The sequence below is a fragment of the Oncorhynchus tshawytscha genome, linkage group LG08, assembly GCF_018296145.1.
Source record: "Oncorhynchus tshawytscha isolate Ot180627B linkage group LG08, Otsh_v2.0, whole genome shotgun sequence".
NCBI lineage: Eukaryota > Metazoa > Chordata > Actinopteri > Salmoniformes > Salmonidae > Oncorhynchus > Oncorhynchus tshawytscha.
In genome coordinates this window covers 79754571-79766769 of record NC_056436.1, presented here as the reverse complement: position 1 = coordinate 79766769, position 12199 = coordinate 79754571, and the positions used below count along the sequence as shown (strand labels likewise).

Genomic DNA, 12199 nt, shown 5'->3' with positions numbered 1-12199 from the left:
TAACCCCAGTCGTCACCTCTATAGTACATCACATCCCCTATAGTCTCCTAACCCCAGTCGTCACCTCTATACTACATTACATCCCCTATAGTCTCCTAACCCCAGTCGTCACCTCTAGACTACATTACATCCCCTATAGTCTCCTAACCCCAGTCGTCACCTCTATACTACATCTCCTATAGTCTCCTAACCCCAGTCATCACCTCTACACTACATTACATCCCCTATAGTCTCCTAACCCCAGTCGTCACCTCTATACTACATTACATCCCCTATAGTCTCCTAACCTCAGTCGTCACCTCTATACTACATTACATCCCCTATAGTCTCCTAACCCCAGTCATCACCTCTATACTACATTACATCCCCTATAGTCTCCTAACCCCAGTCATCACCTCTATACTACATCTCCTATAGTCTCCCAACCCCAGTCATCACCTCTATACTACATTACATCCCCTATAGTCTCCTAACCCCAGTCATCACCTCTATACTACATCTCCTATAGTCTCCTAACCCCAGTCGTCACCTCTATACTACATTACATCCCCTATAGTCTCCTAACCCCAGTCATCACCTCTATACTACATCTCCTATAGTCTCCTAACCCCAGTCGTCACCTCTATACTACATTACATCCCCTATAGTCTCCCAACCCCAGTCATCACATCTATACTATATTACATCCCCTATAGTCTCCTAACCTCAGTCATCACCTCTATACTACATTACATCCCCTATAGTCTCCTAACCCCAGTCATCACATCTATACTACATTACATCCCCTATAGTCTCCTAACCCCAGTCATCACCTCTATACTACATTACATCCCCTATAGTCTCCTAACCCCAGTCATCAACTCTATACTACATTACATCCCCTATAGTCTCCTAACCCCAGTCATCACCTCTATACTACATCTCCTATAGTCTCCTAACCCCAGTCATCACCTCTATACTACATCTCCTATAGTCTCCTAACCCCAGTCGTCACCTCTATACTACATCTCCTATAGTCTCCTAACCCCAGCTTGTGTTTCTAGCTCTAACAGTGCAGTAATATCTAACAATTTCACAACAATACACACAAATCTAAGTAAAGAAATGGAATTTAGAATACATAAGTATACGGACTGCTGTGTGGGAAGTCAGTGTGAACCATTTGGCTTGTGAGGGTTATGGTGCCATAGTCACGTCTCATCTCCCATGGTGCCTCTAAAGAGGGTTGTAAATCTGTTGTCCTGGTTACCAGACAACATAAGGAGTAGGAGCTGCTCAGAGAGAGCGAGAGAGACTCTAGTTTCTACTGATGCCCTCTTCTTCTCTCTGTTTCTTGCTCTCTTCTTCTCTGTTTTTCATTTATTTCATTGCTCTCCCTCCTCTCTCTCTCTCTCTCTCTCTCTCTCTCATTCTCTACCCCAAAGCTTCTCATATCACTCTCTCTCTCCCTTCTCCTTCATCTGGCTTCCTCCCTCTCTCTCACTTTCTCTTCATCCATCCCTCTCTCTGTCCTCCTGCTGTCTCTGTCATCCTCAGGGAGTGTCTGAAGGAGACCATCTGTTGGTGTGTGTGTGTGTGTGTGTGTGTGTGTGTGTGTTGTGTGTGTGTGTGTGTGTGTGTGTGTGTGTGTGTGTGTGTGTGTGTGTGTGTGTGTGTGTGTGTGTGTGTGTGTGTGTGTGTGTGTGTGTGTGTGTGTGTGTGTGTGTGTGTGTGTGTGTGTGTGTGTGTTGCTACTCCAGTCTAGCTTACTGTGACACCTGGCATGGCTGAGCCCTATCTATGATCCATGCCCTTTCCCTTTCTCTGTGGTTGGACCAACAGGTAGTCGGAGAGAGGAGAGTTGGAGTGGTCTTACACACACATTCACACACACACACACTCCCTCTCTATGATCTGCTAATGTAGGACTACAGTACAGTATGTTGAGCAGATGCTTTCGAATCAGGGCTTATACGGTCTGCAAAGATTTGTTGTGCCACACTGACCTTCATCACAGAGTTGAGAATCGCCTTGTCTGGTAGAGGACGTTGTGTAGAGATTGTATGGTAGAGGACATTGAGTAGAGATTGTCTGGTAGAGGACATTGAGTAGAGATTGTCTGGTAGAGGACGTTGGGTAGAGATTGTCTGGTAGAGGACGTTAAGTAGAGATTGTCTGGTAGAGGACGTTGGGTAGAGATTGTCTGGTAGAGGACGTTAAGTAGAGATTGTCTGGTAGAGGACGTTGGGTAGAGATTGTCTGGTAGAGGACGTTGGGTAGAGATTGTCTGGTAGAGGACGTTGGGTAGAGATTGTCTGGTAGAGGACGTTGGGTAGAGATTGTCTGGTAGAGACGTTGGGTAGAGATTGTCTGGTAGAGGACATTAAGTAGAGATTCAATCAATCAATCAAATGTTTTTATTAAGCCCTTTTTCCATCAGCTGATATCTCAAAGTGCTGTACAGAAACCCAGCCTAAAACCCCAAACAGCAAGCAATGCAGGTGTAGAAGCACGGTGGCTAGGAAAAACTCCCTAGAAAGGCCAGAACCTAGGAAGAAACCTAGAGAGGAACCAGGCTCTGAGGTGTGGCCAGACCTCTTCTGGCTGTGCTGGGTGGAGATTATAACATGGCCAAGATGTTCAAACGTTCATAGATGACCAGAAGGGTCATATAATAATCACAGAGGTTGTTGAGGGTGCAACAGGTCAGCACCTCAGGAGTAAATGTCAGTTGGCTTTTCATAGCCGATCATTCAGAGTTAGAGACCACAGGTGCGGTAGAGAGAAAGTCCAAAAACACAGTTTCCGGGACAAGGTAGCACGTCCGGTGAACAGGTCAGGGTTCCATAGCCGCAGGCAGAACAGTTGAAACTGGAGCAGCAGCATGACCAAGTGGACTGGGGACAGCAAGGAGTCATCAGGCCAGGTATTCCTGAGGCATGGTCCTAGGGCTCAGGTCATCAGAGAGAAGAAAGAGAGAAGAGAGAGAGAATTAGAGGGAGGACACTGGATAAGACAGGAGAAAAACTCCAGATATAACAAACTGACCCTAGCCCCCCGAAACAAACTACTGCAGCATAAATACTGGAGGCTGAGACAGGAGGGGTCGGGAGACACTGTGACCCTGTCCGACGATACCCCCCACAGGGCCAAACAGGCAGGATATAACCCCACCCACTTTGCCAAAGCACAGCCCGCACACCACTAGACGGATATGTTCAACCACCAACCTACTACCCTGAGACAAAGCCGAGTATAGCCCACGAAGATCTCCGCCACGGCACGAACCCGAGGGGGGGCGCCAACCCAGACAGGAAGATCACGTCAGTGACTCAACCCACTCAAGTGACGCACCCCTCCTAGGGACGGCATGACAGAGCACCAGTAAGCCAGTGACTCAGCCCCTGTAATAGGGTTAGAGATGCAGAGAATCCCAGCGGAGAGAGGGGAATCGGCCAGGCAGAGACAGCAATGGTGGTTCGTCGCTCCAGTGCCTTTCCGTTCAGCTTCACACCCCTGGGTCAGACTACACTCAATCATAGGACCTACTGAAGAGATGAGTCTTCAATAAAGACTTAAAGGTCGAGACCGAGTCTGCGTCTCTCACATGACATAGGCAGACCATTCCGTAAAAATGGAGCTCTATAGGAGAAAGCCCTGCCTCCAGCTGTTTGCTTTGAAATTCTAGGGACAATAAGGAGGCCCGCGTCTTGTGACTGTAGTGTACGTTGAGGTATGTTATGGCATTACCAAATCGGAAAGATAGGTAGGAGTAAGCTCATGTAATGCTTTGTAGTTTAGCAGTAAAACCTTGACATCAGCCCTAGCCTTAACAGGAAGCCAGTGTAGGAAGGCTAGCACTGGAGTAATATGATCAAATTTTTTGGTTCTAGTCAGGATTTTAGCAGCCGTATTTAGCACTAACTGAAGTTAATTTAGTGCTTTATCTGGGTAGCCAGAAAGTAGAGCATTGCAGTAATCTAACCTAGAAGTAACAAAAGCGTGGATAAATTTTTCGACATCATTTTTGCACAGAAAGTTTCTGATCATTGCAATGTTACGTAGATGGAAAAAAGCTGTCCTTGAAACAGTCTTGGTATGTTCGTCAAAAGAGAGATCAGGGTCCAGAGTAACGCCGAGGTCCTTCACAGTTTTATTTGAAACGACTGTACAACCAATCAAGATTAATTGTCAGGTTCAACAGAAGATCTCTTTGTTTCTTGGGACCTAGGACAAGCATCTCTGTTTTTTCCAAGTTTAAAAGTAGAAAGTTTGCAGCCATCCACTTCCTTATGTGTGAAACACAGGCTTCTAGCGAGGGCAATTTTGGGGCTTCACCATGCTTCATTGAAATGTACAGCTGTGTGTCATCCGCATAGCAGTGAAAGTTAACATTATGTTTTCGAATGATATCCCCAAGAGGTAAAATATATAGTGAAAACAATAGTGGTCCTAAAACGGAACCTTGAGGAACACCGAAATGTACAGTTTATTTGTCATTATTTGTCAGAGGACAAAACATTCACAGAGACAAACTGATATCTTTCCGACAGATCATATCTAAACCAGGCCAGAACTTGTCCGTGTAGGCCAATTTGGGTATCCAATCTCTCCAAAAGAATGTGGTGATCGATGGTATCAAAAGCAGCACTAAGGTCTAGGAGCACGAGGACAGATGCAGAGCCTCGGTCTGACGCCATTAAAAGGTCATTTACCACCTTTACAAGTGCAGTCTCAGTGCTATGATGGGGTCTAAAACCAGACTGAAGCATTTCATATACATTGTTTGACTTCAGGAAGGCAGTGACTTGCTGTGCAACAGCTTTTTCTATTTTTTTGAGAAGAATGGAAGATTTGATATAGGCCGATAGTTTTTTATATTTTCTGGGTCAAGGTTTGGCTTTTTCAAGAGAGGCTTTATTACTGACACTTTTAGTGAGTTTGGTACACATCCGGTGGATAGAGAGCCGTTTATTATGTTCAACATAGGACGGCCAAGCACAGGAAGCAGCTCTTTCAGTAGTTTAGTTGGAATAGGGTCCAGTATGCAGCTTGAAGGTTTAGAGGCTATGATTATTTTCATCATTGTGTCAAGAGATATAGTACTAAAACACTTGAGTGTCTCTCTTGATCCTAGGTCCTGGCAGAGTTGTGCAGACTCAGGACAACTGAGCTTTGGAGGATTACGCAGATTTAAAGAGGAGCCCATTATTTGCTTTCTAATGATCATGATCTTTTCCTCAAAAAAGTTCATTAATTTATTACTGCTGAAGTGAAAGCCATCCTCTCTTGGGGAATGCTGCTTTTCAGTTAGCTTTGCGACAGTATCAAAAAGACATTTCGGATTGTTCTTATTTTCCTCAATTAAGTTGTAAAAATAGGATGATCAAGCAGCAGTGAGGGCTCTTCGCACGGTACTGTCTTTCCAAGCTAGTCGGAAAACTTCCAGTTTGGTGTAGCAGCAGTAAGGGCTCTTCGGTACTGCACGGTACTGTCTTTCCAAGCTAGTCGGAAAACTTCCAGTTTGGTGTAGCAGCAGTAAGGGCTCTTCGATACTGCACGGTACTGTCTTTCCAAGCTAGTCGGAAAACTTCCAGTTTGGTGTAGCAGCAGTAAGGGCTCTTCGGTACTGCATGGTACTGTCTTTCCAAGCTAGTCGGAAAACTTCCAGTTTGGTGTAGCAGCAGTAAGGGCTCTTCGATACTGCACGGTACTGTCTTTCCAAGCTAGTCGGAAAACTTCCAGTTTGGTGTAGCAGCAGTAAGGGCTCTTCGATACTGCACGGTACTGTCTTTCCAAGCTAGTCGGAAGACTTCCAGTTTGGTGTAGCAGCAGTAAGGGCTCTTCGATACTGCACGGTACTGTCTTTCCAAGCTAGTCGGAAAACTTCCAGTTTGATTGTAAAATAATGCCACGGAATTCTGAACAAATGGTGTCTGCTAAATGAACTAGTGTGGCACACAGCCATATGGCACAGCCATATCAGAGACTGACATAATGACAACTCAGAGTATGCTATTCTGTTCTTCTATAGATATAGAATATATAGATATAGAATAGACTACATTTTCTTCTTATCATGTTTCTTTAGACCTGTCTAAATAAATCATGGATTTACTGTGATGCTGTAGAGCAGTGGTTCCCAAACTTTTTGTAGTCCCGTACCCCTTCAAACATTCAACCTCCAACTGAGTACCCCCTCTAGCACCAGGGTCAGCTGTACCCCCTCTAGCACCAGGGTCAGCGCACTCTCAAATGTTGGTTTATGCCATCGTTGTAAGGCTGTCACACACACACTATATGATACATGTATTAAATATAACAATGACTGTGAGTTTTTGTCACAACTCGGCTCGTGGGAAGTGACGATGAGAACCAGGGTACAAATAATAATATAATAATAATCAATCATTTTGCTCTTTATTTAACCATCTTACAGATAAACCCTTATTTGTTCATCTAAAATTGTGAATAACTCACCACAGGTTAATGAGAAGGGTGTGCTTGAAAGGATGTACATAACTCTGCAATGTTGGGTTGTATTGGAGAGAGTCTCAGTCTTAAATCATTTTCCACACACAGTCTGTGCCTGTATTTAGTTTTCATGCTGGTGAGGTCCGAGAATCCACTCTCACATAAGTATGTGGTTCGATGAGGCTCTCTTGTTCAGATATCAGTAAGTGGACTGAAGGCAGGGCATGAAAGAGATAACAAATACAGTTGTTTGTGTCATCCGTTTTGGGAAAGTACCTGCGTAATTGCGCACCCAACTCACACAGGTGCTTCGCTATATCACATTTGACATTGTCCGTAAGCTTGAAATCATTTGCACACAAAAAAAACATACAATGATGGAAAGACCTGTGTGTTGTCCTTGTTAATGCAGACAGAAAAGAGCTCCAACTTTTTAATAATAGCCTCAGTTTTGTCATGCACATTGAATATAGTTGCAGAGTGTCCCTGTAATCCTTGATTCAGATCATTCAGGCGAGAAAAAACATTACCCAGGTAGGCCAGTCGTGTGAGAAATTCGTCATCATGCAAGCGGTCAGACAAGTGAAAATGATGGTCAGTATAGAAAATTTTAAGCTCGTCTCTCAATTAAAAAACCTGCCAATACTTTGCCCTTTGATAACCAGCACACTTCTGTATGTTGTAAAAGCGTTACATGGTCGCTGCCCATATCATTGCATAGTGCAGAAAATACACAAGAGTTCAGGGACCTTGCTTCAACAAAGTTAACCATTTTCACTGTAGAGTCCAAAACATCTTTCTAACTGTCAGGCATTCCCTTGGCAGTAAGAGCCTCTCGGTGGATGCTGCAGTGGACCCAAGAGCCTCTTGGTGGATGCTGCAGTGGACCCAAGAGCCTCTTGGTGGATGCTGCAGTGCACCCAAGAGCCTCTTGGTGGATGCTGCAGTGCACCCAAGTGACGTCTGGAGCAACTGCTTGCACGTGCGTTATGGCTCCACTATGTCTCCCCGTCATGGCTTTTACACCATCAGTACAGATACCAACATGAGCTACATACGCTACATGAGCTACGTTTGGCTACATACGGACCATTAGTGGAATTCCCACAAGAGAGTAACGTTTCATGTGATTGGATGAGTAACGGTTAATGTGATTGGATGTTAATTATTTGACTAGGCTACCTGTATTTGACATTGTGTTGTTATTTCTCTGAACACTAGATGGTTTAATTATATTTTTGACAGTGAAACTCAGGCGAGAAAAAAAACTCAAATGTATAGCCAGTTGGAAAATATAAATGGGCTGTTTGAAAATGTGAAGAAAAAAAAATATTACAGCATTGCACTTTATATTCTTAAGTGTTTTTATTTAACCGGTATTCGTACCCATAGGCTGGCTACCTGTGGCCTGCCGGTTCAGATTGGATATGTTAGGCCTAATAAAGAGGCTATTTATGTTGGCTGTTGCCAGTGTAGGTGATATGTGATATGGACACAGAGTCTATTGAGAGGTCCTCTGGGACATCAGATGATGTAACATTCTATTACCCATCATACAGCTGTGCCTAAGCCCTGGAGACACAGTTATAGTTTGTGTGTGTGTGTGTGTGTGTTTGTGTGTGTGTTTGTGTGTGTGTGTGTGTGTGTGTGCATGCGTGCGTGCGTGCGTGTGTGCGTGGGAGTGTGTGTGTGTGCATGCGCGTGTGTGTGTGCGTGCGTGGGTAGGTGGGTGGGTGTGTGTGCGTGCGTGCGTGGGTGGTGTGTGTGTGTGTGTGTGTGTGTGTGTGTGTGTGTGTGTGTGTGTGTGTGTGCGTGCGTGGGTGGGTGTGTGCGCGTGCGTGTGTGTGTGTGTGCGTGTGTGTGTGTGCGTGCGTGGGTGGGTGTGTGCGCGTGCGTGTGTGTGTGTGTGTGTGTGCGTGCGTGCTTGCGTGGGCATCCCTCTCTCTCTCTTATGTGTTTGGGACAGAGCCCTGGAGATGTGGTTATAGTGACTCAGTGTTAACATGAACACACACGTCCCAAAGAGAGGCTCAATGTCACACGCCATCATGTGAAGATGTCTAGTCCATGTAGTTCATGTTCTGTACATTGAAACATGTAGAGCCCTGTAAAACAACTAACTGCCTAACTGCCTCGAGGTACAATAGCTGAAGGATATATTACCATGACTCCAATAGTTCTGCATATATTCCACATAAAGCAGTTCTACTCATCATCTCTACTCCTCTATATCCTGTCCTAACCCTACTCCTCTATATCCTGTCCTAACCCTACTCCTCTATATCCTGTCCTAACCCTAACCCTCTATATCCTGTCCTAACCCTACTCCTCTATATCCTGTCCTAACCCTACTCCTCTATATCCTGTCCTAACCCTAACCCTCTAGATCCTGTCCTAACCCTAACCCTCTATATCCTGTCCTAACCCTAACCCTCTATATCCTGTCCTAACCCTAACCCTCTATATCCTGTCCTAACCCTAACCCTCTATATCCTGTCCTAACCCTAACCCTTTATATCCTGTCGTAAAATAGCGGAACATCGGAAACATTTCAAATTAAAGTACAAAAACATTTAAAAAACGGTTTTGTTTTTGTTGCAATAAAGGCCTACACTAAAGAGGTCATGATTTACGAGGGAACAGTTCTGGTACATGTATGTTATTCAGGGCCTCTTAGCTTCCATCTCTCCTGCCTTTTCTCTCAGTGTCACAACACAACAGCACTCATAGATACATGTGGTTCTCATCACGGCGGGTCGATAGACAGGGTGATATGTGACTGTCCAGGGAGGCTCAACATTGATTTCCCATAATGTAAACATGACATGTGGTCACACAGCCCTTTGATTTGACCAACAATCATGTATTCCAATCAGTCAGGATCTCACTGGAGAGCCGGAGAGCTTGATAGTTTAACCTGGGACCCAAAAGGAATCAACCTCAGCCAGGTCTTCAGTGTTAACCTGGGACCCAAAAGGAATCAACCTCAGCCAGGTGTCCAGTGTTAACCTGGGACCTAAAAGGAATCAACCTCAGCCAGGTGTCCATGTTAACCTGGGACCCAAAAGGAATCAACCTCAGCCAGGTGTCCATGTTAACCTGGGACCCAAAAGGAATCAACTTCAGCCAGGTGTCCAGTGTTAACCTGGGACCTAAAAGGAATCAACCTCAGCCAGGTGTCCAGTGTTAACCTGGGACCTAAAAGGAATCAACCTCAGCCAGGTGTCCATGTTAACCTGGGACCCAAAAGGAATCAACCTCAGCCAGGTGTCCATGTTAACCTGGGACCCAAAAGGAATCAACCTCAGCCAGGTGTCCAGTGTTAACCTGGGACCCAAAAGGAATCAACCTCAACCAGGTGTCCATGTTAGTGTTACGTCATTGACTAACCCTGTATCCTCTGTGTCTGTTCCAGGGTTCCTGTCTACAGGGGACCAGGCAGCTAAGGGGAACTACGGCCTACTGGACCAGATCCAGGCTCTGAGGTGGATCAGTGAGAACATTGGATACTTCGGAGGAGACTCCAACCGTATCACAGTGTTTGGATCTGGGATAGGAGCGTCCTGTGTCAGCCTGCTCACCCTCTCACACCACTCTGAAGGTAGGAACACACTCTGTCCATGACTGGGATGGGACAGAGGGGATTGGGTATGTGATATCTCTGTGTCAGAATCAGTTGGGGAAGTCTGGTATTTAGTTTAGAAAATATTTAGAAAGTGGGCATCTGGATAGATTTAAGAAAGGTGGTGTTTGGCATTGGGTTTCATCTGAGTACTGTCCTGAATGTCTGGTTTACAGTTGATTTACTGAGAAAACTGCTTTTGGGATTTGTTATCCGGAGATGCTCGAGGGGGTAAAGCGGAACCCCAGCCCCCTAAACCCTGTATAATGGAACAATTCAATCATCCAATCAAGACGGATGTTGTTTATCTAGTGGCTTACGTCATGCTTCAACCGCTCAATGGAGATTGACTGTCCTGTTGCTTAATAATATGAGAGAAGGTATGTGTAGGTTAACCCAGCTAGTGGTGGATGTGCTTTATAGTCCTGTATGTCCTGCAACAGAGCTCATGAAGGTGACGAGGCTGTTTATTAGACTGTGGCAGTATGCTAATTCACAGACACACACACGCACTCACAGAGACACACACACACACTCACAGAGACACACACACGCACTCACAGAGACACACACTCACAAAGACACACACACACACTCACAAAGACACACACACGCACTCACAGAGACACACACACACACACTCACAGAGACACACACACACACTCACAGAGACACACACACTCACAGAGACACACACACACTCACAGAGACACACACACACACACTCACAGAGACACACACACACACTCACAGAGACACACACACACACACTCACAGAGACACACACACACACACACTCACAGAGACACACACACACACTCACAGAGACACACACACACACTCACAGAGACACACACACACACACACTCACAGAGACACACACACACACACTCACAGAGACACACACACACTCACAGAGACACACACACACACACTCACAGAGACACACACACACACACTCACAGAGACACACACACACACTCACAGAGACACACACACACACTCACAGAGACACACACACACTCACACACACACACTCACAGAGACACACACACACACTCACAGAGACACACACACACACTCACAGAGACACACACTCACTCACAGAGACACACACTCACAGAGACACACAGGGGACGGGATGGACAGTGTAGAGGGCATGCTGCTGGATAGTCCAGAAAGTCAATCTGTAGATGTTCTATAGAGGGTCACACTACCAAGTAACTATCTGTTAAGGTTACAGGTTAGGTTCAGAATATAGGTTAGGTTAGGGTTAGGGATAGGATTAAGGTTAGGTTACAGGTTAGATTCAGAATATAGGTTAGGTTAGGGTTAGGGATAGGGTTAAGGTTAGGGTTAAGGTTAAGGATAGGTTGAAGGTTAGGGCTAGGGTTAAGGTTACAGGTTAGGTTCAGAATATAGGTTAGGTTAGGGTTAGGGATAGGATTAAGGTTAGGGTTAAGGTTAAGGATAGGTTGATGGTTAGGGCTAGGGTTAAGGTTACAGGTTAGGTTTAGGGCTAGGGCTAGGGTTAAGGTTAAGGTTAGGTTTAGGGCTAGGGTTAAGGTTAGGTTAGGGTTAGGGTTAGGGTTAGGTTTAGGGCTAGGGTTAAGGTTAAGGTTAGGTTTAGGGCTAGGGTTAAGGTTAGGTTTAGGGCTAGGGTTAAGGTTAGGTTTAGGGCTAGGGTTAAGGTTAGGTTTAGGGCTAGGGTTAAGGGTTAAGGTTAGGTTTAGGGCTAGGGCTAGGGCTAGGGTTTAGGTTAGGTTTAGGTTTAGGGCTAGGGTTAAGGTTAGGTTTAGGGCTAGGGTTAAGGTTAGCTTTAGGGCTAGGGTTAAGGTTAGGTTTAGGGCTAGGGTTAAGGTTAGGTTTAGGTTTAGGGCTAGGGTTAAGGTTAGGTTTAGTTTTAGGGCTAGGGTTAAGGTTAGGTTTAGGTTTAGGGTTAAGCAATTTTTACGCAGTCGCCATGTAATGCTACAAATGAGCAAGGACCATGCACAGAAACACGTTACATGGCAGGTCGTCAAGGAAGGAAGGGCGAAAGGAAGGAAGGAAATAAGGAATAATTAAACCATTCATAACCATAATTGTCTTTATACCAACTGGGAATTCCTGGCTTGACTTTAT

At 45.2% G+C, this 12199-nt stretch overlaps 1 protein-coding gene across 1 annotated transcript in view; it reads left to right on the top strand.

Annotated features, from left to right (window-relative positions):
* The window catches only part of LOC112239049 (neuroligin-3), a 438413-nt gene that overhangs the window by 278701 nt on the left and 147513 nt on the right, over positions 1-12199 (top strand). Inside the window, 1 exon segment of the mRNA XM_042326036.1 lies at positions 9869-10054. Within this exon segment, the coding sequence (XP_042181970.1) occupies positions 9869-10054 (186 nt within the window).